Source organism: Vicugna pacos, chromosome 6 (genome assembly GCF_048564905.1).
Source record: "Vicugna pacos chromosome 6, VicPac4, whole genome shotgun sequence".
Classification (NCBI taxonomy): domain Eukaryota; kingdom Metazoa; phylum Chordata; class Mammalia; order Artiodactyla; family Camelidae; genus Vicugna; species Vicugna pacos.
This window is the reverse complement of record NC_132992.1, coordinates 76,121,592-76,143,889: the sequence shown is the minus strand read 5'-3', so window position 1 is coordinate 76,143,889 and position 22,298 is coordinate 76,121,592. Positions and strand designations below refer to the sequence as shown.

Here is a 22,298-nt window from a genome sequence, read left to right as displayed (position 1 = left end):
CATGCTCCTGGCATGTAGATGTATTCACCAACTTGGAAGCTCATCAGATCTCATTGTTCAAGGGTTTTTATAGAGCTTAATCTCTGGTCCTCTCCTGGTGTCCCCCATCCCCCTTCTTAGAGGTTGGCAGGTACAACAAAAAGTTCCAACTCTCTAATCACCAGCCCCATTCTGAGGCTACCTGGAGGCCCTACCCTATACCACCTCGTTTATATAAGCTCATGTGATCCAAAGGGTTTGTTAGGAATCACAAAGGACACTTCTATCACTGTGGAAATTCCAAGGGCTTTAGGAGCTCTCTGCCGGGAACCAGAGACAAAGACCAGATATCTTTATTATTATGTCACAATATCATATACCTTGATTATAAACTTGGGGAAGGTGGAGCCCCGTCTTGGCAATGCCCTTCTGGAAGGTAGGGTGGGAGTCAGTGAGGCTCAAGTGCCATAGATCTCTGCTGTTCTTAATGAGGCTCAATATTTCTTGAATAAGTATTTCTTCATTTGATATATTACCTAGGACAATTTCTAGAGACTTGAATTTTTTTAAATTGTAATTTTCAGCAGTTATAAGTATTTCACTGAAGAGCAGTTCCACCCAATGCCTCATGCCATCATCCTGGAAGTGGAACTTCTATAAAGTCCCTCTTTTGATGAGAGTTTATATTAATAAATGTGATCCCAGTTTTGCCTTTACAAGCATAATTTTTATTTTCCTTTACCCAGCATATTCACCCAACATATTATACATTGGCTGTTTTACAATATTATTGTATAATTTGTGCATAATTTGACTAATGACAGTATTTGTTATATGTCACAGAGTTACCATCTGTTAGACAGACCTTCTGACCAGAGGAACCATGCCTCTTTCATTTCTGGGGAAGTTTGAAAGCTGATGTACATGGAGAGCCTACAGTCTAGGGGCCATATCCCAACCCTGCTTCCACATGGTCTAAATATTTCTGTCACGGTGGCTTTTAATATACTGTTGCATGTTGTAAGAACTTTCTAGACTTCTTGAGGCCTAGAACTTTCTTGCTTATGGATGAGTGCTTTTCAGAGAAATTGTCCCTTAGCTTAACCTAATTTTCCCTTCTGGTTCACCACTTCCCCTGTTTTGCTTCTTACTGAAGTGAAGACTGTTTATTTAGATGATTTAAAATCAACTAGAAATTGGAGGGTAGTCTCGGTTGAGAAGATCCTGAGACCTGACTGAAATCCTGTTCTATTGAAGGTGGAAGAAAGATTTTTTTCTCATCCCTGTTTTAAATATCCAGATATTAGAGTTGGTGAGATTAAAGTCCATGAAGAAGAGAGTTGCTTCGAATAAATTTCCTAGGCTTTTAAATGTAGACAAATGCTGATTTTTATCTCCCTCATACGGTAGAGACTCTTTCTACTTGATTAGCTGGACAATTAGGGATGTGCATTTTTAGAAACCAAAACTAGGAATTTTATCCTTTTTTTTTAAATCTCTGAAATAAAACTCCCTTTTATAATGAGTTTGTAGGTCTATTATGGAGTGTTTTGATTTTCAAATGCTTATAATAAACTGCCTTATATATCAAATTAGGGGGCTAATTGTATTACAACTGGAAGTTTAGTGGGCCAAACTCTTCTGTAGTATTGCCTTTCCAAAGATGATAGAGTATATCAGTTGTTTTATGAAAATCTGAAAAAAAATCAATTCTATACCAGCTTTTAGCTGACATAAACCATTATGCAAATTAAAACATTGAGTATTTTAAAATTTTGTTTAAGGTTGTTAGTTATTGTCTACATTTGTTCAGATTTTCCATGACTTTCTCATGCTTTGAAATGCTACTGTTTTCTAGATTTTTTAAAAATTAGATTTAAATGTCATGTTTTTAGACTAAACTTCAGTGGCTCTGCGAGGAGTTGAAAGAGAGAGAAAACAGCGAGAAAAGTCTACGGCACCAGCTGATGCTGTGCAGACAGCAGCTCAGGAATGTGACCGAAAACAAGGAGTCCGAGCTCCAGTGTCTCTTCGAACAGATCGAAAGACAGGAGCAGCTTCTGGAGGAAATACATCAGGAGAAGAGAGGTGTGTTAGCTGCTCTTACTCTTTTTTTTCTTTTCTTTTCTTATACTCGTGGGATCCTAGGATTAGAAAAACAAATCTATTTCTCTCGCCTCCAGTTCGAACCACAGAATTTCCACATCCCTGTCCTTTCCTTGTCTCTTGTCTCCTTATCTTCATTTCCGGCTCTAGAGGAAAAAGCTGTTTCTTCCTGAGAACTGCTTCTTCAGCTACTGTGTTCCTCCTGTGTACATAGCATTTGTGCCTCTTGGCCATTTTGCAAGTGCTAATTTGGTAAGTTATCTCTGTTCTTCCCTGAGAAAATGCCAAAATTCATATTTCTCTTCAGTAGAATATCCATTAATTCATTCAACAAACGTTTATTGTGTGCCTCTTTTGTCTTAGGCACTATTAAAGGTGCTGAGGATATATCAGTCAATAAAGCAGAAAAAAATCTTGCTCTTGTTTAGCTTACATTATATTGAATGGGGTAACAGAAAATAAATGTGGTAAATAAATAATGTAATATATAAGGTTATAAACACAATAGGGAAAACAGTAAGGGAAGGCAAGTTTAGGAGAAGCATGGGGCAGAGTTCAGTATGTTTAATATGTAGGCAATGCTTAAAAGTTAGACAAGAGTCTTGGAGAATTACCTTTCTGTTCGGTTCTACTAGGGATGCATATGGTGGGAGAAGGGAAACAGATCATGTATGGGAATCCTATGTGTATTTCATGTTGTGTTGGCCTTCAGTCTTTTTCTCTTGCTGAACTTTTTAAGTTTAAGAACCAGAAAGAGGTGTCATGTAGTGTCCCACTAGGAAAAACCAAACATTAACATACGATAATTCTTTTTTAAATAACTTCTTTGTTTTCTGTTTTAGTGATCAGCATTATTCTTTCTACATGTACCACTTAAAATTGTTTATTACTGTACTACACTAATTCTCAATTTTTTTTGGTATCAAGATCATTTTATATTCTGAAAGGTTTTGAGAACTCAGAGCTTTTATTAATGTACATTAAGTAGATCAGTATCTACCATATTAAAAATTAAAATGAATATTTGAAAATACTTATTCCTTTAAAATAATAATTATAAACCTATTACATACTAACATAAAAATTAATGAAATTTAACTGTTTTTCAGAACAAAAAAATTGAAGTGGCATTGTTGTTTGAACTTTTGTAAATCTCTTTAATTGCTGTCTTAAAAAATGACAGTTGCATTTTCCTTTTGCTTCTGCATCTACTCTGTTGTTATATTACATGTCATGGAACCCTTGGAAAAACCACACTTCACATTCATGAGAAATTGAACGTGAAAATACAACTAACATTTTAATATTATTATTAAGGGGTCTTGGGTTGTCCCCAAATACCCTTTGAGAATTGTTGCTTTAGTACAATTGAAAGATATAAATGGTGCCAGTAGTAAAAGTCAGAGGATGCACTCCTTTTTTTAACGACATTACAATAGAATCTATTTGTGGAACTGATAGATAAAATACTATATGATCTCTGTACATGTAATATGTTGTAGTCTATTCACATTAACACTAAATCACAAACCCAGTTTTCTTTTAGTGAATATTATCAGTATTGTCACCCTGTAAATCATTTCTTTGCATAAGGACTGTGTTCTTGTGTATTATAATATCATGAAACTATCAGTGGGAGGAAGTCCAAAAGAACCAAATATCTGTGCACTTAGATAATTATAAGACTGAGGATCACTTTATATTTTCTACCACTTCTAAAGCTTTTTCATAAAAGCTTCAGAAGATAAACTGTAATTTGTAATCTCTCAAGATGATTGTTTTTATTTCTACTTTTTGAGTTTAATAAAAATTTATTGCTTGCCTTATTATCTATAGAGCACTTGAATTCCTTTATTCATCTTAGAATCAGCTTGTCAGTTTTTAAAAAAATAATCTACTGGTGTTTTGATAGGATTATGTTGAATGTATAGATTAACTTGAGGATGGACATCTTAATGTTGAGTCTTTCCAATCCATGAACTGGTGTATCTACCCATCTATTTAGGTTGTCTTTAACTTTTCTCATGCACAATTTATAGTTTTCAACAAACAGGTCTTACACATCTTTTTAAGGTTTATTCCTAATTTTTAAGAAAATTTTATGATATTGTATAACATAACATTTTAAAATTTGAATTTCCAACATTCTCTTCTAGTATATAGAAAGATGGTTGATATTTTTGTTGTTAAACTTGTGTAACCTTAAGCTCACTGATGAGTTATACTATCTTTCCTTATGCTTAATCTTGTTATCTCCAAATAAAGACAGTTTTGCTTCTTCTTTCTTTCCCTTTCCCTTGTCTTAATCAACTGGTTGGGACCTTCAGTACATATCAAACTAACCTTGTATTCCTGGGATAAACTCTACTTTGTCAAAATGTATTTTTCCTTTTACATATGGCTGGATACGTTTTAGTAGTAGTTAAGAATTTTTGCATTTGTGTTCATGAGGAATATTAGCCTACAGCTTCTTTTCTTGTAGTGTCTTTATCAGGTTTGGATGTTAGTGTAATGATGACCTCTTAAAATGAGTTGTGTTTTCCCTTTTAATTTTTGGAAGCAATTGTGTCAAGTTTGTATTTCTTTTGAAGTGTAGGGTAAAATTCATCAATGCCGCCTTCTGTGCCTGTAGTTTTCATTTTGGGAAGGTTTTTAATTTCAAATTCAAATTCTTCAATAGATATACAGCTATTCAGAATTTCTACTTTTTCTTGAGTCTGAGCTTTGTTAATATGTGCCGTTCAAGATATTTTTCTGTTTCATTGAAGTTGTCAAATTTATTGGCTTAAATTTTTCCATAGTATTCCCTTTTAAATTCTTTTAGTTTCTGTGAGATCTGTACTGATGCCTCTTATTATATTCCTGATATTGATAATCTGTTTTCTCTGTTCTGTTCTTTATACTTCTTTCTGAGGGCTTTATTAACTTTATTAATATTCATGAAAACAATCTTTGAATTTAAATTTTTTTCTATTTGTCTTTTTAATGTTTTATTGACATCTGCTCTTATTTCCTCTTATTTCCTTTCTTTTACTTATTTTGTTTATCATTTGTTCTTATGGATTCTTAAGTTGGAGGCTTTATTTTAATACTTTTCTTTCTTGATATAGTCATTTAAAGTTATAAATTTCCATCTTAGGAATACTTTGAACATATTCCACAAATTTTGCTATGTTGTCTTTTATCACTTAGAATTAGAAAATATTTCCCTGTGATTCTTTTCTTCAACCTATGTGTATTTTAGAAGTGTACTACTTAATTTCCCAATTATGTAGAGACTTTTCTAGATATCTTATTATTGATTTCTAACTTAGGACCCTTGCGGTCATAGAGTACACTCTTCATGATTTTGATTCTTTACTGACACTTGTTTTTTGGCCCTAGGTGTGGTCTATCTTAGTGAATTGTCTATATGCACTTGAAAATTAGTTATGTTCTGCATTTGTGTGAAATATTCTGTAAATGTCACTTATGCTAAGTGATTTCACAATGTTCAATGTTCCTGGTGATTTCTGTATCCCTACTGATTTTGTCTTCTTCTATCAATAACTGATAGAGGATTGTTACAGTATTCAATGATTACTTGGAGTTTGTGTGTTTGTGAGTGATTTTTTTCCCCCCCAAATGTTTTGAAACTGTTATTAGAGCCCATCTTAGTATTGATTGTGGAAATGCATCTTGTTAGGAGCCTGTTGTAATGGTCTCAGTAGACACAAAAGAGGAACTGAAGGAGGACACTGGTAATGACAAGAGATGCAAAAGCTTTTGTGGAGAAATTAGTGAAAGACTGAACAGTGTAGGTGAATGAGAGGGAAGACTCACAGGATATTCTGAGGTCTTAGTGGTTTTGCCATTGGGAGAAATTGGAGAGTCAGGAAGTAGGGGCTGATTTGGTGGGAGAGAATGAAGGATCCTATTTTCATCTATTTCTTAAAATCATAAAAAATAGTCTCAGGAAGACACAAACTTTTGTAACAGAGAAATGATGTAATTTCCTGCCTTATAAAATTAAGATGTATTAGGTATAAGATGTGTTAGGTGCTATCTGATGATTCAGAAATAATAAAGACTTAATGTAAATAATGAAGACCAAGCAAAGGCTGTTGTAGTTGCATACTTATAACTATATTTATTAAGAAGTAGAATGAAATAAATACATTACCTGAAATATTAGCAGATGTTCCTGGTGAAAAGGGAAGTATTGATTACTTCTGTTGAGGCCCAAATAGGGAGGTTTTTTGTGCGACGTATCTTTTTATTTAAATCTTGGAGAATGCAGCAGGATTTCTATACGAGAGGAGGAGGAAAGTTTCTTTCCAGCAGTCGTCTGCTTAGTGATCTCTTCTTGCATATTTTAGCATTTGCTTACAATGGTATACATAGAAGAGGTAAAGGACTGATGATAAAATTAACTAATGATAAAATTTAGATATTTCTGAAGTATCAAAGTTAACTATTATGGAAACTTATACTTGATTTCCTTCACCATCTTATGAGCTTGTCTGTTAGGTAGAACAAGGTTAACCTATTTATAAGTGAAACATGATGGAGAAACTTCCTATTCATTGGAACTTCTATTCTCTTCACAAATATTTTTAGTTTGATTTTATATCATATTTAGCGACATGTGCCAGGTTAACCAAGGCCCATGTACAAGGAGTTTCTATCAGTGAGTGCTGCCAGATTTGTAAATCTGAGTTGTCTTGTGTTTCCTGGGCTATTTTAAGCCTGTAGGTTGGGACGGGAGTGTTCTAAAAGGAGAGAATATCTATTGAGAAGTTAATGTCATGGACCTCTCAGAAGTTTAGTAACTATTGACTTAAGAATTCTTCATTGTTATGAATGGCAACAAAGACAAGAGTAAAGAAATGTAAAATGCAGCTGGGAGGATTTAGGTATGATATTTTAATTTGTTTAAGTAGTTATTTTTAATAATTTCTTACTAAACCAACTGCTGCCTACCTTCTTAATATTGTGATAACCCACTGCTCCTGTAAGTGCCAGTATTCCTCTGTAAGAATACATGCTTTGAAACTATGCAGATTACTAAAATCTAAAATTTATGTGCAAATTGGAAGGATTTCCTTTTTCAAAGGTCTCCACAAGGAGGGGTATCTATGTAGTATGATTTAGTTCCATTCTTACTTACGAAATGCAAATTATTATGAACAAATATAGCAGGCAATTTTCTTACATATTTTTCCTTAAACTGAAATTATGAACTCTTAATTAAACAAAGGACCCATCTTTGTTTTCCAGGCGCTTTACGATTGTGACTGTGACTATTTAGTGTACATAATTTTTCTTCCTGGCGTAATTAGAAATTGATGTAGACTCTTAAATTCCTTTCCCTTAAAGATGAAATTTTGTCTTCTTACTCAATTTCTAGTTTTAAGTAGGTGTTACACACATTTGGCTTTGTTGAATTAGCTGGGATCTTATCAGTTCTTTACTACTCTGATGCTATGTTAGATAAAATGTCTAGAAGGATAGTAATTCTCAGCAGCATGCGCTGTAGTTTCAGGCTTCTCGAGTTTGGCCTTTCCTGTCATATATCACTTATTGGGAATGTACATGTATTGTTGAAATAGGCCATTGTCAAGTCCTCTTTGTTAGGGAGTTGCTTTTTCTGAGTAAAAGGGAGAGAAAGTACTAACAGAATGTGAAAGAAGGGAAATAGGTCTTCAGCTACTTCAGAAAGTAGTAGTTTTGCTCAGGTTGTTCATTTGATTATTTTTGATTAGCACTTGTGCCTTAGCCAAGAAGTGGGCAGTGGAGAAAAGGTGCATCATTGCCCCACATTTTTTTTCTTTTTCCAGTTCAGCAGTTTTAAGTCTTATCTTATCTTATCTTAACCATGATTGTGGCTGTGACAAAGATTCAGAGGACTGTTCTGGGTCAGAAATATCTTGTTTCTTGCCTCAGTGATTTTTGGGAAGACACAAAATTGAGAAATGTGTTTAGTGGAATGTATCCACTAGAATGGAGGTGCCGTGAGGGTCGTGATTGATTGATTGACTGATTATTTATTTATTTATTTATTGAAGTATAAGTTGATTTACAATGTTGTGTTTGTCTATGGTGTAGAGCATAGTGAGGTACTGATTTTTGTTTTTTTTCAATATTATATACCACAGTGGTTAGAAAGAACCTGACATATAGTAGATATGTCAGATATTTGCTAAATGAGTGAATGAATGAAAGAACATTAAAGGGTCATAGTTAATAGGGGAGCTGTAATTATGTTTAGTGGTGAAAAAATTCACAATGGACTCTGCATAACCAAAATGAGTTCTGCATAATCAAAAGGCAAATCAGCAAATATTTGGCAGAAGTTAAGTAATTTACTCAGAGTGGTTTACGATTTGTTAAGACACTCCAGGGTTAGATAACAATATTTGTCTTCCTAATATTTCAGTTATCTATTACATTTTACAGTAGAAGTATTTAACCTATGTTTTTATTCATTTTGTGACAGTATTTTCTAAGAGCTTCCTGATTCATTTAAGGGACACTCTAACATTGTTAGTAATCATTTTATGCCTACTCTGAACTGTGATTTGAGTTAGCTCCCCACATGTCTGGGATAACGTGTGAAAAAAGATACTAAATACCTGAATACCAAAGAAATAAACGGTATTAAAACTTTGTTTATGTACCTAAAGTTGTATCAGTCCTTAATGGTAGAATGAATGTGACTTTTAGAGTGTTATTTTCTATTTGCTACTGATCATAGACAAAACTTAAGCATGATTATAAATGTGGAGTAAAAGGATCCAGGAGTGGGAGAAGTTGAACAGGTGAAAGAAAAGTTAATTGGTATAGCTGGACCCCAGAAGATATGAGAGTGAATGGAGTCAAAAGTAAACGTGGAAAAATGAATCTTGGAAAGAACAAGGCTGAGAGTTAGGCATTTCTCCTTCCATACCTTTTTAGCACTTTGAATATACTACTATTTTTGGCAGTTTCACTTATCACAGTAATTTTTTTTTAACGGTTTCCTTATTTTGACTGTTAGCTCCTCAACACTTGTGATCGAATTTAAATAATCTTTGCGTTGGATAAGCTCAATACTTGTTTGGAGAAAAAGATGGAAGGAATGAGAGATAGTTACTGGATTTGCCATTTTAGACACTGAGAGACCTGCTTTTCTAGAAGCCTGTGAGTTTAAGCCAGTCTGTAGCGCATGTCTCAGAACTATAATTTTTGGCAAAATATCAAGAGGATAACACTTGTCATCAGATTGATACCCAGGGCGTAGAGTTAGCTTAGTGATGAAGCTGATACACTAACACTCATTATGCTGGCCTTACAGAAGAATCTGAGGGCAAGTATTTCTACTGTGTAACAGACATATGACTCCATTATTTTCAGTTTTCTAAAATTGCTGTGCTGTTAAAGGCACTGACTCTGAAAAATGCTGTGCATTTCCAAAAGTTCTCATGTGTCTGATTTGTCTCTGCCAGTACTGATCTCAGCTTTTAAAATTTGAGTTTTCCTTTGGTTTCACTGTTGCTAGTGTTCTGAGAAACTCCTTTCAGCTGATTTCTCTGTTTTTCCTTGCTCTGCTTCTACATCTCAGTACCACTTTTGGAGTGGTGATGGCAGAACAGAGGATAATTTCTTAGAATTCATTTGTGGGACAGAAACAAGGGAGGGACTTTTGAACTGAAGGCATCTTTTCTCACATCTTTCCAAGGCCAGGTAAAGATGAGGCTAGGTCATTTTTAGTTTGTGTGTACACTATTTATTTATTGGTTTAGTTTTCACACTACTTACCCATTAATCTATTACTTATTCCTCACCTCGTTTCAAGAGGTTTTTCGGTTTGTCTCATTGAAAGAATATTTGGCAATCATACATCTTATATAAATGCTAATCCTTGTTGTCTAGCCCAGCAACAAGGAGAACCAATTTTTTCTATTGCATGTTAGAGTGAAATGAAACATTCTGAGTTAATTTATGGGATAGTCTCTAAGTGTAATGTAAGTTATTTGGATTCTAGTTAATTTTTAAAATTCTGTTTAGTACTTTATTTTACATTTCACCAGTTTGTTCGGTTCAGTGATGTTGATCATTAGAGATAATGAAAGATTATTTTAATTGAGGAAATTATTTAAACTCATTGAACTATTATTTTGTTTCATGTGAAATTATATCTTCCCTCATTTATTTTCAGGCTTTCTTCATAGTTATTTTCAAAAACCAGTTGAGAAACAATGTGTTTTATTTTAAACTATGTTTACTGTTTGAATCAAGTCAGAATTTTGTTTTAATCTTAATCTGTGTTATTGCTTATGTATGTTTCATTTCATTACAGTAATTTTATTTCTCATGTGTTGTATGTAGTGATTTTGAAATCCAGCCAGACCAGCAGTTCAGTAGGGATTGAAATTAAACCCATTGGTTAAATGTTTCGAGGGCTAGCACTGAATAAATTGGTGACAGGCCTGGAGCTCCTGATGCACAGATCTCTGCAGGTGTCAACTTTGATTGAATATGTAATCAACATTCATATTGTTATTTAATAAATTCACAATAGCAAGTTATGACTAATTATTCTTCAGTTAGCTATAAATATCTCCACCCACTTGCCCATCTGTTTAGTGGGCCTAATGCTTATTCTACTTCTATTGGCTAAACTTAATTTTGGAGACAAATATGTTTAGTATCTTTTGTAACATACTTAGTTGGCAATAGAAGTATTAATTGAATGGAGAGTTCAGATATTTAAAGTTTACATTTTTTCTTTTCTAAATTGTTGAATGTATTCATGTGTTATGGAATATATTCTGGAAAATCCAGAAATGTTAAATATATTATATAAATGAGTTCTTAGATTTTCTTGTTTGATTCTCTAATAGATTAACTGGATTATTTTCTGTGGTTTCATAGGACACCAAAGCTGGTCTACTTGAGTTTGAATCATGAGCATATTCAGGGAGAAAAATAAGATAAAATTTTAGGTCAGTAAATAGCTTTCATTAAATTCAAAGCATATCTTTGCTGTGTTTGAGTCCTCTTAAGTTAACCCTCCTGTTCTACTTTGTTGTGTATATAATAGTTATTATTGTGGTCGGCAGAATAATGGAGCCCACCTCCCCCAAAGATGTCTGTATCCTAATCCCCAGAACCTGTTAATATGTTACATTATATGCCAAAAGAGATTTTGTAGCTGTGTTCAAATAAGCATTTAGAGGAAAGGAGGTTATCCTGGATTATCTGTTTAGGCCAGTTGTAATCATAAGTGTTCTAAAAAGTGAAAGAGGAAGCAGAAAAGGAATTCAGAGAGATCTAATGTGAGAAAGACTCAACATACTGTTGATGGCTTTGAAGATGGAGGAGGAGGGCTGCAAGCCAAGGAATGTGGGTGGCGTCTAAGAAGCTGGAAAAAGCAAGGAAGTTGATTCTTCCCTGGAGCCTCTAGAAAGGAGTGCAGCCTTGCTGACATCATGATTTTAGCCCAGTAGGACCCCTGTAGGACTTCTAACAGACAGAATTGTTAACATAATAAATTTGCATTATTCTAAGGCACTACATCTGTATATTGTTATGGCATACATAGCAAATAATACACCAATAAATCTAAAATTAAGAGATTTTTAATACTTTCTCTGTCACTTGGTTCTCGGTTCTCTTTATGTCAAGTAATTCTTCAGCCTACTTGAACCTCTTTGGGTACATGTGCTCTTTGGATATTTGTCAGAAAGTTAAACAATACGTGTATTGCTTTCAGTTTACTAAAATTAACTTTAAAATGCACTGAGACAGTTGTTAAAATATGTGAAATGTGGTATTTTCAAAATGAATATCATTTCCTTACACCTCTGTATACTTATTTGGTACTCTGCATTTAAATATGGTAGTTACAGTCGGAGAAGTCAGTGGGTCGTGAATGAGACTGAAATGCAGATAGTCTTTATTAGTTTAGGCTGTTGAAAGGCCTTTGTTCATTTGTAGTCCTACTTTAAAATGTTATTCTTCTCCCACTTTGAGTTATAGCAAAATATTAAAATGCACATGGAAGGAAATTGAAAAAAAATAAAATCACAGAAAAAAATTAGGAAACAGAGAAGTCATGTCCCTGGCAGCTGGGAGCAATCATTGTGGCTTATCGTTTAATGTAGGTGAGTTTTCTGACATCTAAGTGGGATGCACGTTGGGTCACATGGTTCTTTATCTTAATTAATTAAAGGGGACACAGAAACTCCTCCTGAGAAACTAACTTATTCTGAAAACTAAATTCAAGAGGAATGTGTTGTATTGCTCTTACTACAGGTGATGTACCAAAGTGTCTCCAGTTAATGATGAGATAGTAATGAGAACTAATCTTTATTGATGTGTGCCTGATACTGTTTAAATGCTTTAAGCAATTTATTATTTCAGTAATCCCCACATAAGTACTATCATCCAGCTTTCAAAAAAACAAAAACAATCAGGGTTTTTTTTCTTCGTAGAAATACTACAAACTAAGTACACATGATGACTTTTGTGGCCCTTAGGCACTTGAGCCTTCATGGGGCTTCCTTCCTCCAAAAAAAAATTTTTTTCTGACTACTTTGGTATGAAGGTGAATATAATCCAGGGTAGATTTATTGTTATATATTCATTATTATATTTATTTTTTTCTTCCGGTTTTATGATAAAATGAGAACATTTTCATTGGCTACAGACGCTGTGCCTACTGTGCTTGGTGGAGAACTTGGCCTTGGATATAAGAGTACAGGCTTTGCAGTAAGATCCTATGGGGTCTCTGATTTTGTGCAGTAGGTAGTGAGGGAGATGGAGATGACAGGATTTCCTTAGAAAGTGTTACGTATGGGGAACCTAAGTCTGAGTAGGCCTTAGCCAGGCAAAGGATGGTGGCAGAGTTGTCCCAGCAAAGGCAACAGTGTTTGTGGAAGGCATGAAGTGGGAACATACTAAGATAAGGAAATTGAAGTTCCAACAGAAAGTGCCAACAGTGTGGCTGACCTAAAGCTATACACCCAGGAGGTTTAATAAAATTATTTCTATCCCTACAGTGAACTCAATTTTCAAGTGACTGGTGCACCTTTGGTAGATATTAAGCTTCAATTTATGGTTGAATTCTTGCCTAAGTATTTGAACTTTAATTATTCTTTATTGTTGATTAAGTTGGTATCCAGATGTGGTTGCTGAAAAGAAACATATGTATGCCATGAAATTTAAAATGGAAATAGTTAAAAACAGTGGATGGCAACATATTGTATATAAAGCTTATATTGCCTCATAGCTACGAAATTTCAATTTGAAACACCAAGGAAAAATTTAATTTATTAATTTTAAAACATTTCTGAGAGCATTTAAAACCTATCCTTACACTTCAGATTTGAAGGAAAGATTGCTTTCTCCCACTTCCTTGTCCCCTGCAACTAGAGACTTTACGAAGTGTTCTTGGTGGTTTCTCACATATCTGCTCCTCCCTGTGCATTTTACTACTGTGTCTTATTTAGCTCTTTATTTCTTCATATCTTCAAGGATTGCAGAAGCTTCTTATTTACAAGATCTTCTTGACTTCCCCAGGCAGACACACTGCATGGGTGTGTTCAGCTTCACACCATTCACTGGGTCCCAGCTATCCTCCATCCATTTCTCTGCTATTTAATAAGCTTTTGGTAAGGATAACATCTTTTAGGAATAACCTTGAATATGCTTAGATTACTGCAAAAAAGTAAATCATTCTCAAACTTTGATTTTATATTTTTTATAATAAATTACTTGCACCACATCCCATAATTGACCTTCACCCAGTATTTAATCGGCGAAAACACACATGCACACACACAAATGCTGTTGTAATCAGTTCTGCCAGATGAATCTTCATTAAACACAGCTTTGAGCCCATGACGCCTCAGCTCAGACACCTCCTGTGACTTTCTCAATGCTGAACAAATAGTGTTCAAACTCTTACAGGAGCTCCATTATTTTTCTCTCTCTTTCTATGAAAACTATCCTTGTTACCTTACTAGGAACATTTTTCCTTTTACCAGCCCATTACTATTAAAACTTTTGGATATAATTTCCATGACAGTTGGCATTTACTGCCTTTTCCTATGAGTATCTGTGTGTATATCTTTTTATGTTAGGTTTCAACCTCTTATTTTATAGACTCTTGTCTTCCCATTGCATCTGGTACCATGTTTTATATTTAAACAGGAAATAAACATACTTATTGTGTGTGTGTGGATACGTGGGCAAGTGGGTGGATGGATAGCGTTACCCTCTTGCCTTTTTAATCCCATTTATTATGGTGTCTTCATCAGACACCATATCCCCTTACCATATCTATTCTAGACACTTAGGTCTGTTCTACCAATCAGGAATATTGATTTATTCCTCCTTCTGCTTCTTCAAGGCACAGAAACAAACATGAGGTACTGCACAATACTCAGAATTGTCCCACCAAACTATTCTGATGATGTCCTTTATTAACTAAGCTGTTTTCACTGTATCTTTTGAAAGTAGGATAATCAGCAATAAAAACAAATCCTCCTTTTTATCTTTCCAGAGTGAAGTCCTTCAAGTTCTTCCTAATAGTAATTGGAACGACTTTGATGCACACGTTCTCTTTCCTAGTTTAGATGAATCGTTCTGTCACATCAACTATGAGAGATGACAGTTTTGCTTTATTTCTTACAGAAACTGTTGACCTCATACTCTTCATATTTAAAATTCATTTCTTAACCACGTCACACTTTGAAAAGACTCTTCACCACAGTCCCCTACTGTGATGAAGTGATGTTGGATCTTTATTTTCAACTGTTCATCCTGTTGTCTTTGAGATGACCTTCAGGGAATAGAGGAAGCTAGCATTTCTTGAAGGATTGCTAATGGTCAGGTTTTTAGATGTGTTACCTCATTTTGTCTTTGAAACAACCATGTGAGGTTATCAATTCTGTTTTACAGGCAGGCAGCTGGGTCTCGGAAGCAGTGGGGGTAGGTTGTTTCTCACTAGATGGGACAGTGAATTACAGATAGAAGAGGACTTTGTGAAACTCAAGCTTGTGTTCCTACTACCGTATCACAAATCAGAATGGACCAGCACTCTTCAGTTAGCTTCAATAGGCCTTCAAATTGGAAACAACCTGTCATGACTTTTTTGAGATCTGTTCATTGAAGTGGTGAAGAGATCAAGTTTTTATTAAGAATGTTAGAAAGAAAATTGCTATGTCACAAGTTCACTGTTTTTGTCTACCATAATGACTAAACAACTAGAAATGATTTTCTAGAAAAAAAAAGTCAATTGTTGCTTAGTTGTGATAGCTGTAATATTCCCAGGATTTTCTTTCATGCCCTTTTAGCATGTGATAGCTCATACTTTCTTGAGTAGCTCATAGGAACTTCAAGCCTCAGACCCATTTGATGCTAATATGGTGTAGTACCTTTGTCTCCCATTAGTAGGGAACTAAGTTCAAAACTCTTGTGTGTGCCTCCACCACATAAGTGTTGTCTACTTCCTAATCAATCACCCTAGATCATACCTTTCTGGTTTGTTTTTAAAATTCAGAAGGATTAAAAGATGCTATGGTTTTCAGGACAATCAGTTAGTTTTCAAATCCATCCTACTTAAGTCCAATGGAACAACTATTTCTAAGAACCGTTCTGACTAATACTTCCATGATCATGAGAAATTTGACTCTCTTCAAAGCTTTCAAAATTCACTAGGGTCAGGATAGGTGTCTATCCAATTTATGATTCACAGTTTCTTCCTTCCTTTCCTCCCTAAGTGAGTCACTCGAACCTCAGCTGAGTCTGGCAGTGTTATCAGCAGTTGCCCTCAAGTTAATGTCTCTCTGCCTTCTTCTATTCTGTGTGTAGAACGACTCAACACACCTCAACAAGGAAGCACTTTCATCTTTTTTTTAAAGTGTATAATTATTTCCAAATTTATTTCTCAATCTTTTATAAATTGACTATATATACACTAATTATAATTAATATAATTCTCTCAAGCTCATATATGTGTATATTTGGTATTTTTATTCAGTTCACAGTTACGGATAAATGTGTCTGTCTATACATAAATAACCAATGCCATCAAAAGACAATCGCCCCCTTCCTTTTTTAAAACTTAACTCACAATATCATTATCACAACTAATAATTTCAGCAATAACTCCTGGTAGCATCAAATATCCAGTCATTGGTTAAGACCACAGTTATCTCATAAAGGTCATATTTTTTAAAAATCTTTTTTTTTAAATTATGATAACTCCGCACATTATGATTAGTTAATATGTCTTTAAAATCTTTTAAACTATAGGTTTCCTTCCATCCCTTTTTACCTCTTGCAGATTTTTTTGCAGAGAAAATTTGTTGTTTGTTCCCCAAAATTTCTTAGTCTCCGTTTTGTTGATTGCATCACTATGGTACGGTTTAACTTGTTTCCCTGCCTTCTGTATTTTCTGTAAATTGATAGCTGTATCTCAAGTCTTGATCTCACATGCATGCTCGATATTTTTGGCCAAACTAATAGGTGGTGGTGGTGCTTTCCCTAAGAAGCTCACAAATGTCTGGTTGTTTCTTCTTTGTGGTATTAGCAGCCACTGATGCTAAGTGCCTAGATCCATTAGTCCACTAGTGGTTCATTTATTTATATTTTTATTGTGGTAAAATATACATCACAAAATTTACAACTTAAACTACTTAAAATGTACAGTTCAGTGGCATTTAGTACCTTCATGTTGTTGTGCAACCATCACCACCATCTCTCTGTAGAACTTTCTTTTTTTTTTTTTGAACTTTCATCTTGAGAAAAGGTGTAACCTGTAGCTGGAAGGATTTAGCTAAAATGTAAGAAGTTTTTGATTCTGTGGGGTTACTAGAAACTAAAATGTTTATGGCACTTAGAAGGAGTTCTTTCTTCAAATCTCTTTAGAAGGGGAGACATCTGTGTAGTATGATTTAGCTGCAATGAAATGCTAATGATTATAAATAAATAATCATAGAAGTTAGTTCTCTTATCCTTCTTTCACCTGAAATTGTGAGCTCTCATTTAAGGAAGTTCTTCGCGGCTCTGGCTACTTAATGTGAACATTTCACAGACGTATGTATCTAGGTGACATGGCCTCTTGTTCTGTATCTACGGGGCCTCTGATGAGTTCACTTTAGTATTTGTATCTTTGTTCATGGTGAGGTTAAAATGTTTTTTAGGATAGTACAGTGAAGAGAAAATGGCTTCTGTGTGTAATACATCTTTGGGGATATTCTCTAAACATACTAATTCCCATAATATTTTACTAAATATGCTTATAACAGTGTTCATTAAGGGAGGAGAAGGCAAGTCAATTTCAATGAAACTCCCTGTTTTCAAGCAACATTCACGTAAAAATTCTCAAAAAGTAAACTATTTGAAAGAGAAAAAAACTAAAGTGTGGTTACGTTTCAGTTGGAAATCAAAGTAAAAATTCTGGCCTACTGCATTTATACTGTTCTGCATATATGTTCATACTAATTTTCTGCTTTAAATCTAAAAATTATTACTTTTTTTTGGCCCTTCTCTTAATCCAGTCAGAGAAATAATCTATCAGTTATTAAGAGAAAATTAAAAAACTTTGACTTAAATACATTAAGAATACAGTTGATAAGAATTTAGAATATCTTTATGCCCTTTTGATTTGAAATCAGTACTAATACTTTTCACACGGCTCCCTTAGAAATGTGTACCTGTGCTGCTTTCCCCCTTCTGTTTGGGGTCTGTGGAACAGATACTTAAAATGTACTTTCTGGCGGAGAGTTACTTTCTTTGACATCTGGGATGAGCTGGGATGGATGCCTGTGCTTTCTCCTGAGGCTTCTGCATGCAAAACCTTTTTCTATTGGTTAATTTTTTAAACTTTAAACTGATCTTCATTCTATTACTCTTTTAACTTCTTCCCCAGGTTCAGTTGTAACCTTGTTTTTGTGTAAGTCCTCAGCTAAGGTTGGTGTTAGACAAGACATGAATGTTGTTTGGTGTCACATGTATGTCTCCTTGGAAACCAATTTGAACTTTTTTACAATGGTTGTGTATTGGTCTTTCAATTTCCACGCCCTCATGACCATATCCAGGTGACTAAACATCTTATTACTTTTCCACAGCTCTAGCTCCATCTAAATTTCTAGTTTATTTTTCATTTGCAGTTTGGTTCCGTTTTCCTCCAGAGCACCTTGAAATACCTTCCTCCTTTTATATTTCTAGTTCTCAAATACTTTATTCACCGTTTAGCATCTCAGTCCTGAAGTCCATTTTGTAAGAAATTGGTATGTAGTAATTAACTATGCTTGCTTTCCCCCCTTCTCCTTGAAATATCCACATACTTTTTAAAAATTGTTTTATAATTAGAAAAAATTTTTAAAGAAACGATCCATTTATTCTTCTCATTACCCGGACAGAATTAATAAATGAGATCCATGACTGTATAATGCATATTTGGCTGTATGGTTTACTTTTTTTCACCTTCAGTTCAATTTGTACTAATGAAAGTACTTGCTTTGCTCAGGCAAGCCATAGGAAAGTCAAAATTGACTTATATTTAGTGACTACCTGTTAGTATTAGTGTCTTTGGAGTGTGTGTTCCATTTGGTTCCATATGTGAAAGAGACTACTGTTTAATTTTAAATTTAAAATTCTAATTCAGATAAGGATTGCAGAAGAGATTACAAATAAGGCTGTGAAAAGGATTATATGGTTGTAGATGTGTGTTTCACAGAAGGGAAAAAGTGTTGATGGAGGGGCTCTAGTTGGTTCTAGAGCTTTTTTTCATAAGGTTTGGTACTTCCAAAGAAGCTTCTGAACAGGAAACTGAAGGGATTATTTCTTATCATCTGTAGCTATGAAATGCTGTAAACGCCCTGAGGGAATATAAACTGTAGATTCTGATAAAACTCATAAAGAGAAGTTTTTCTTTGTTCTTCTTTTATTAGAAAGTTTCCCTACTAGTCAGATGTTATTAACACCAGTCTCTTTGGCTGCATCAGACACGTCAACGCTGTCTTGGTGATAGGAGGTAGGTGATGTCTGCTGGTTTCTGAGGTGCAAGGAGATGGCGGAAGTACCTGTGCTCTGGGGAATCTGAAGATTGGGAAAGGAAAGGGGAGACGTGCTGATTGCCCACAAAAAGGATCTTTTCGGGGTTCTTTTTTTTTTTAAATGCAGAGTACTTTATACTGCTTCTTCCATTTTCTCATTCTAGGTGAAGGAACAGAAAAAGTGAATGGTTAGAGCGTTTATTTGAAGACCTGTTTTGGGGAGACACTTTTTTTTTTGGATCTCATTTACCTCATTTGTAATTTCTAAATACGACCTTTCTGCAGATGTAGCTGAAAAATACCAGTGTCTAATTACTCCATGTTAACTTAATTAATTGAAATTAATACCATTTAGGATTTCCAGGTTTTCTTTTTTTTTTTCTTTTTAAATGCTGCGTATTTTCTCTAAAAGGAGGTTTTTCTCTTAGGCCTTAATTTTCATTGTGAAGTACAGTGTCCTCATCGATGTGAACTTTCTCCTGTACCAAATTCTACGGTATTATAATTCTTAGAATTATAGAACTTTTCCTGATTGTATATTCAGTTTTCATCAGTTGCCAGACATTCCTATTGGGGATAATTTGAAAAAGAGGGAACTTTTGTTCTAGAATATATAATAGAAATAAAGAAGGAGTAAATTTTCTGCAGTAAAAGGCCCTGGGAAAATAAGTATAAGTTAGACCATACCTAAGATTTGAATTTCAGTGGATGATAGAGAAAAAAAAAATCACACAAATAAAACACTTTTGGTATGTAATAGGGGCAGGTGGAGGTAGAACTTAATGACAACAGGCATCTTGGTTTTTCTTATTCTTTACAGCAAAATATAGTAGATACACAATAAATAGTTTTTGAGAAAAGTAACCAATGAATGGACAAGGAGGAAACAAATAGATAGTAATCCAGAGTATGTAAGCAGAAAGTATTAATTTCATGGGGAACTATCCTGCAAAATAAATAAGTAAGCCTCTTACTGTATTTTTTTGTAACAGCAAAGTAAAACAAATTTATAAGCATTTTAGTGTCTGTTGGTAAATGGAAATCAGTAGTAAGTCCTCACTGTTATCAACCGCAAAGCATAAATTTCTTGATACCTTTTAAAAATTACATGTCTTTATTGTTAATGTGAACATAAGATGATTTAAAAGTTTTTTTTTAGGTTAATTCTGGAACTTTAACTTTTCTTTTTTCATAATCTTGAATTTCACGAATAAAAATTAGTTCTGTTGATTTGTTTTGGGAGCCTTTCATCAGTGGTTAGAGTTGATGATGAAAGAATTAATTTACTTAAAATTATTCCAAACTGGATGTTTTTATAATGGGTGTATGTTGATGAATTATTAATTATTATTAGTTAAATAATAATGAACTGCCTGAGGGCCAAGATAATTTTATTCAATGTCTTAAGTGTCTTCTGTCACATAAGACATTATAAATGTTGGGTGGCTAAATGAGTGGATGGATGGTTATTCAACTTTGCAAAGGTAAAAATAGACTTCAGGTCCAGTAGTTCCAAATCAACAAAAGTGTTAGTTAAGTAACAACCTTCTGGAATTGTAAGCACGTGGTTTCTGGACTTAGAGGTTATGAGAAGATATAACTGAATGTTTGATGTCAACAACACACCACAGAACCAATCAAGTACCCAGTCTCCATAAAGCTTCCTTGGCTTGTTATGAAACTCATTTATTGAGTGAAGGTAACTGTTTCTGTTTTAATTATTCTGTTTCTACCAGCTGACTTCGACACCTCTGGGTTCTGTGTTATGTAGGATGATTGTGTTCCATTCTGTGTAAGTTACTATTTGGTAAAACTTCCCAGAACATTAACATTTCAGCAATAGCTTCCAGTTAGCTCTTCATCTGTTCTTAAGTGACCTGGCAATCTTGCCCTTCTCTGTGAAGTGGGCTTTGTATGGTCTCCCATTGCCTCAGCCAATTAAGACCTTAAAATTAGGCTTTGAGGAACCCTGCTCATGCTTCCAGGAACATAATAGCGCCACTTTTCATTGAAGGAGATGAGAAGTGTTTAAGTTTGGCCACTGAACAAAGCAAGGATAAAAACAAGTGCTAAAATCACAATTAGCCCTGAATATTTTAATGCAGAAAGGGTATCAATTTTTGGATGCTGTTCCACCATTATGCTAGATTTCCCTCCATAATTTGTGGTTCAAAGTTTTGCATTTCTTATAGGCATAATTAAGTTATGTAGTAGGCATTCTGAAAAGGGTACTACATCCTTATTTTTGAGGCAAATAGCTTTGTTACCTCAGATGTAAGTATGAATTAAAGCTTTCCTATTGCCTTGAGCCTGAATAAGATTCTAGAGTGTAAGTTCTTCAAAGGATCTTTCTTTGATTTGGGTGGAGAGATGATCACGTTTGACCTTAAGGTGTGATGTTTTTATGGATTTCATACATACTTATTGTTATCAAATAATTAATGCCTTAATTTCTGCTTGTGGTGGTTTGACTTGTCTCTTAATGATTCTGGTGTTTTATGTTAAGTAGTGACTATCGCTTGCTCATCATACTATTCTATATTGGCATTTCTCATGGTTAAAAGGAATTAAAAGTGATCTCTCTGACAAATGACAGAAAGGGATTTTTTTTCCTCTTCTCTCTCTCTGCTTATTTGTCAACTGAGAATTAGATAAGAATGGCAAGATTGATATTCTGCTCAGTAACAAAGTGTGTGTAAGTGGGAAATTTTTTTTAAAGAAGTTATTTGCTTATATATGGAAACTCTGTTTTATAGCCTTTAAATGTTTCAGATAATTTATTTTTTTCTTTGAGAATGGCAAAATATATTATTGGCACGATATATATATATAAGTGTATGTGATATGTTTATGTATCTTCATGTGTATTTATACATGAAAGAACTGAGATGGTTTTGTGTATCTTAAATTGATTGCAGTCAGAGTGGAGTCTCTGAGTATTTGGCTGTGGAATTGCCTAGTTCAGGGAGCACTGTGAATGTTTTGAATTGGATTGTTCATTGTGGTACAGGATGCTCCCACACATTGAAGGATATTTGTTTATCTCCACACACTAAAGATCAGCAGCGCTATCCATTCTCTGAAACAAGAAAGTGCCACCACCCATTTCTTTTAGAGAACTCAATGCCTTCCTCACAGCATCAGAAAGTATTTTCTGCACTTACTCGTTTTCTTGTTTACATC

At 34.3% G+C, this 22,298-nt stretch overlaps 1 protein-coding gene across 10 annotated transcripts in view; it reads left to right on the top strand.

Moving 5' to 3' along the window:
- Positions 1–22,298, top strand: part of CEP128 (centrosomal protein 128) — a 359,486-nt gene that overhangs the window by 160,053 nt on the left and 177,135 nt on the right. For all 10 annotated transcript variants that reach the window (XM_072963536.1, XM_072963534.1, XM_072963531.1 and 7 more), the window contains one exon: positions 1,875–2,067. In XM_072963536.1, coding sequence (XP_072819637.1) covers positions 1,875–2,067 — 193 coding nt within the window. The remainder of the gene's footprint in view (positions 1–1,874; positions 2,068–22,298) is intronic.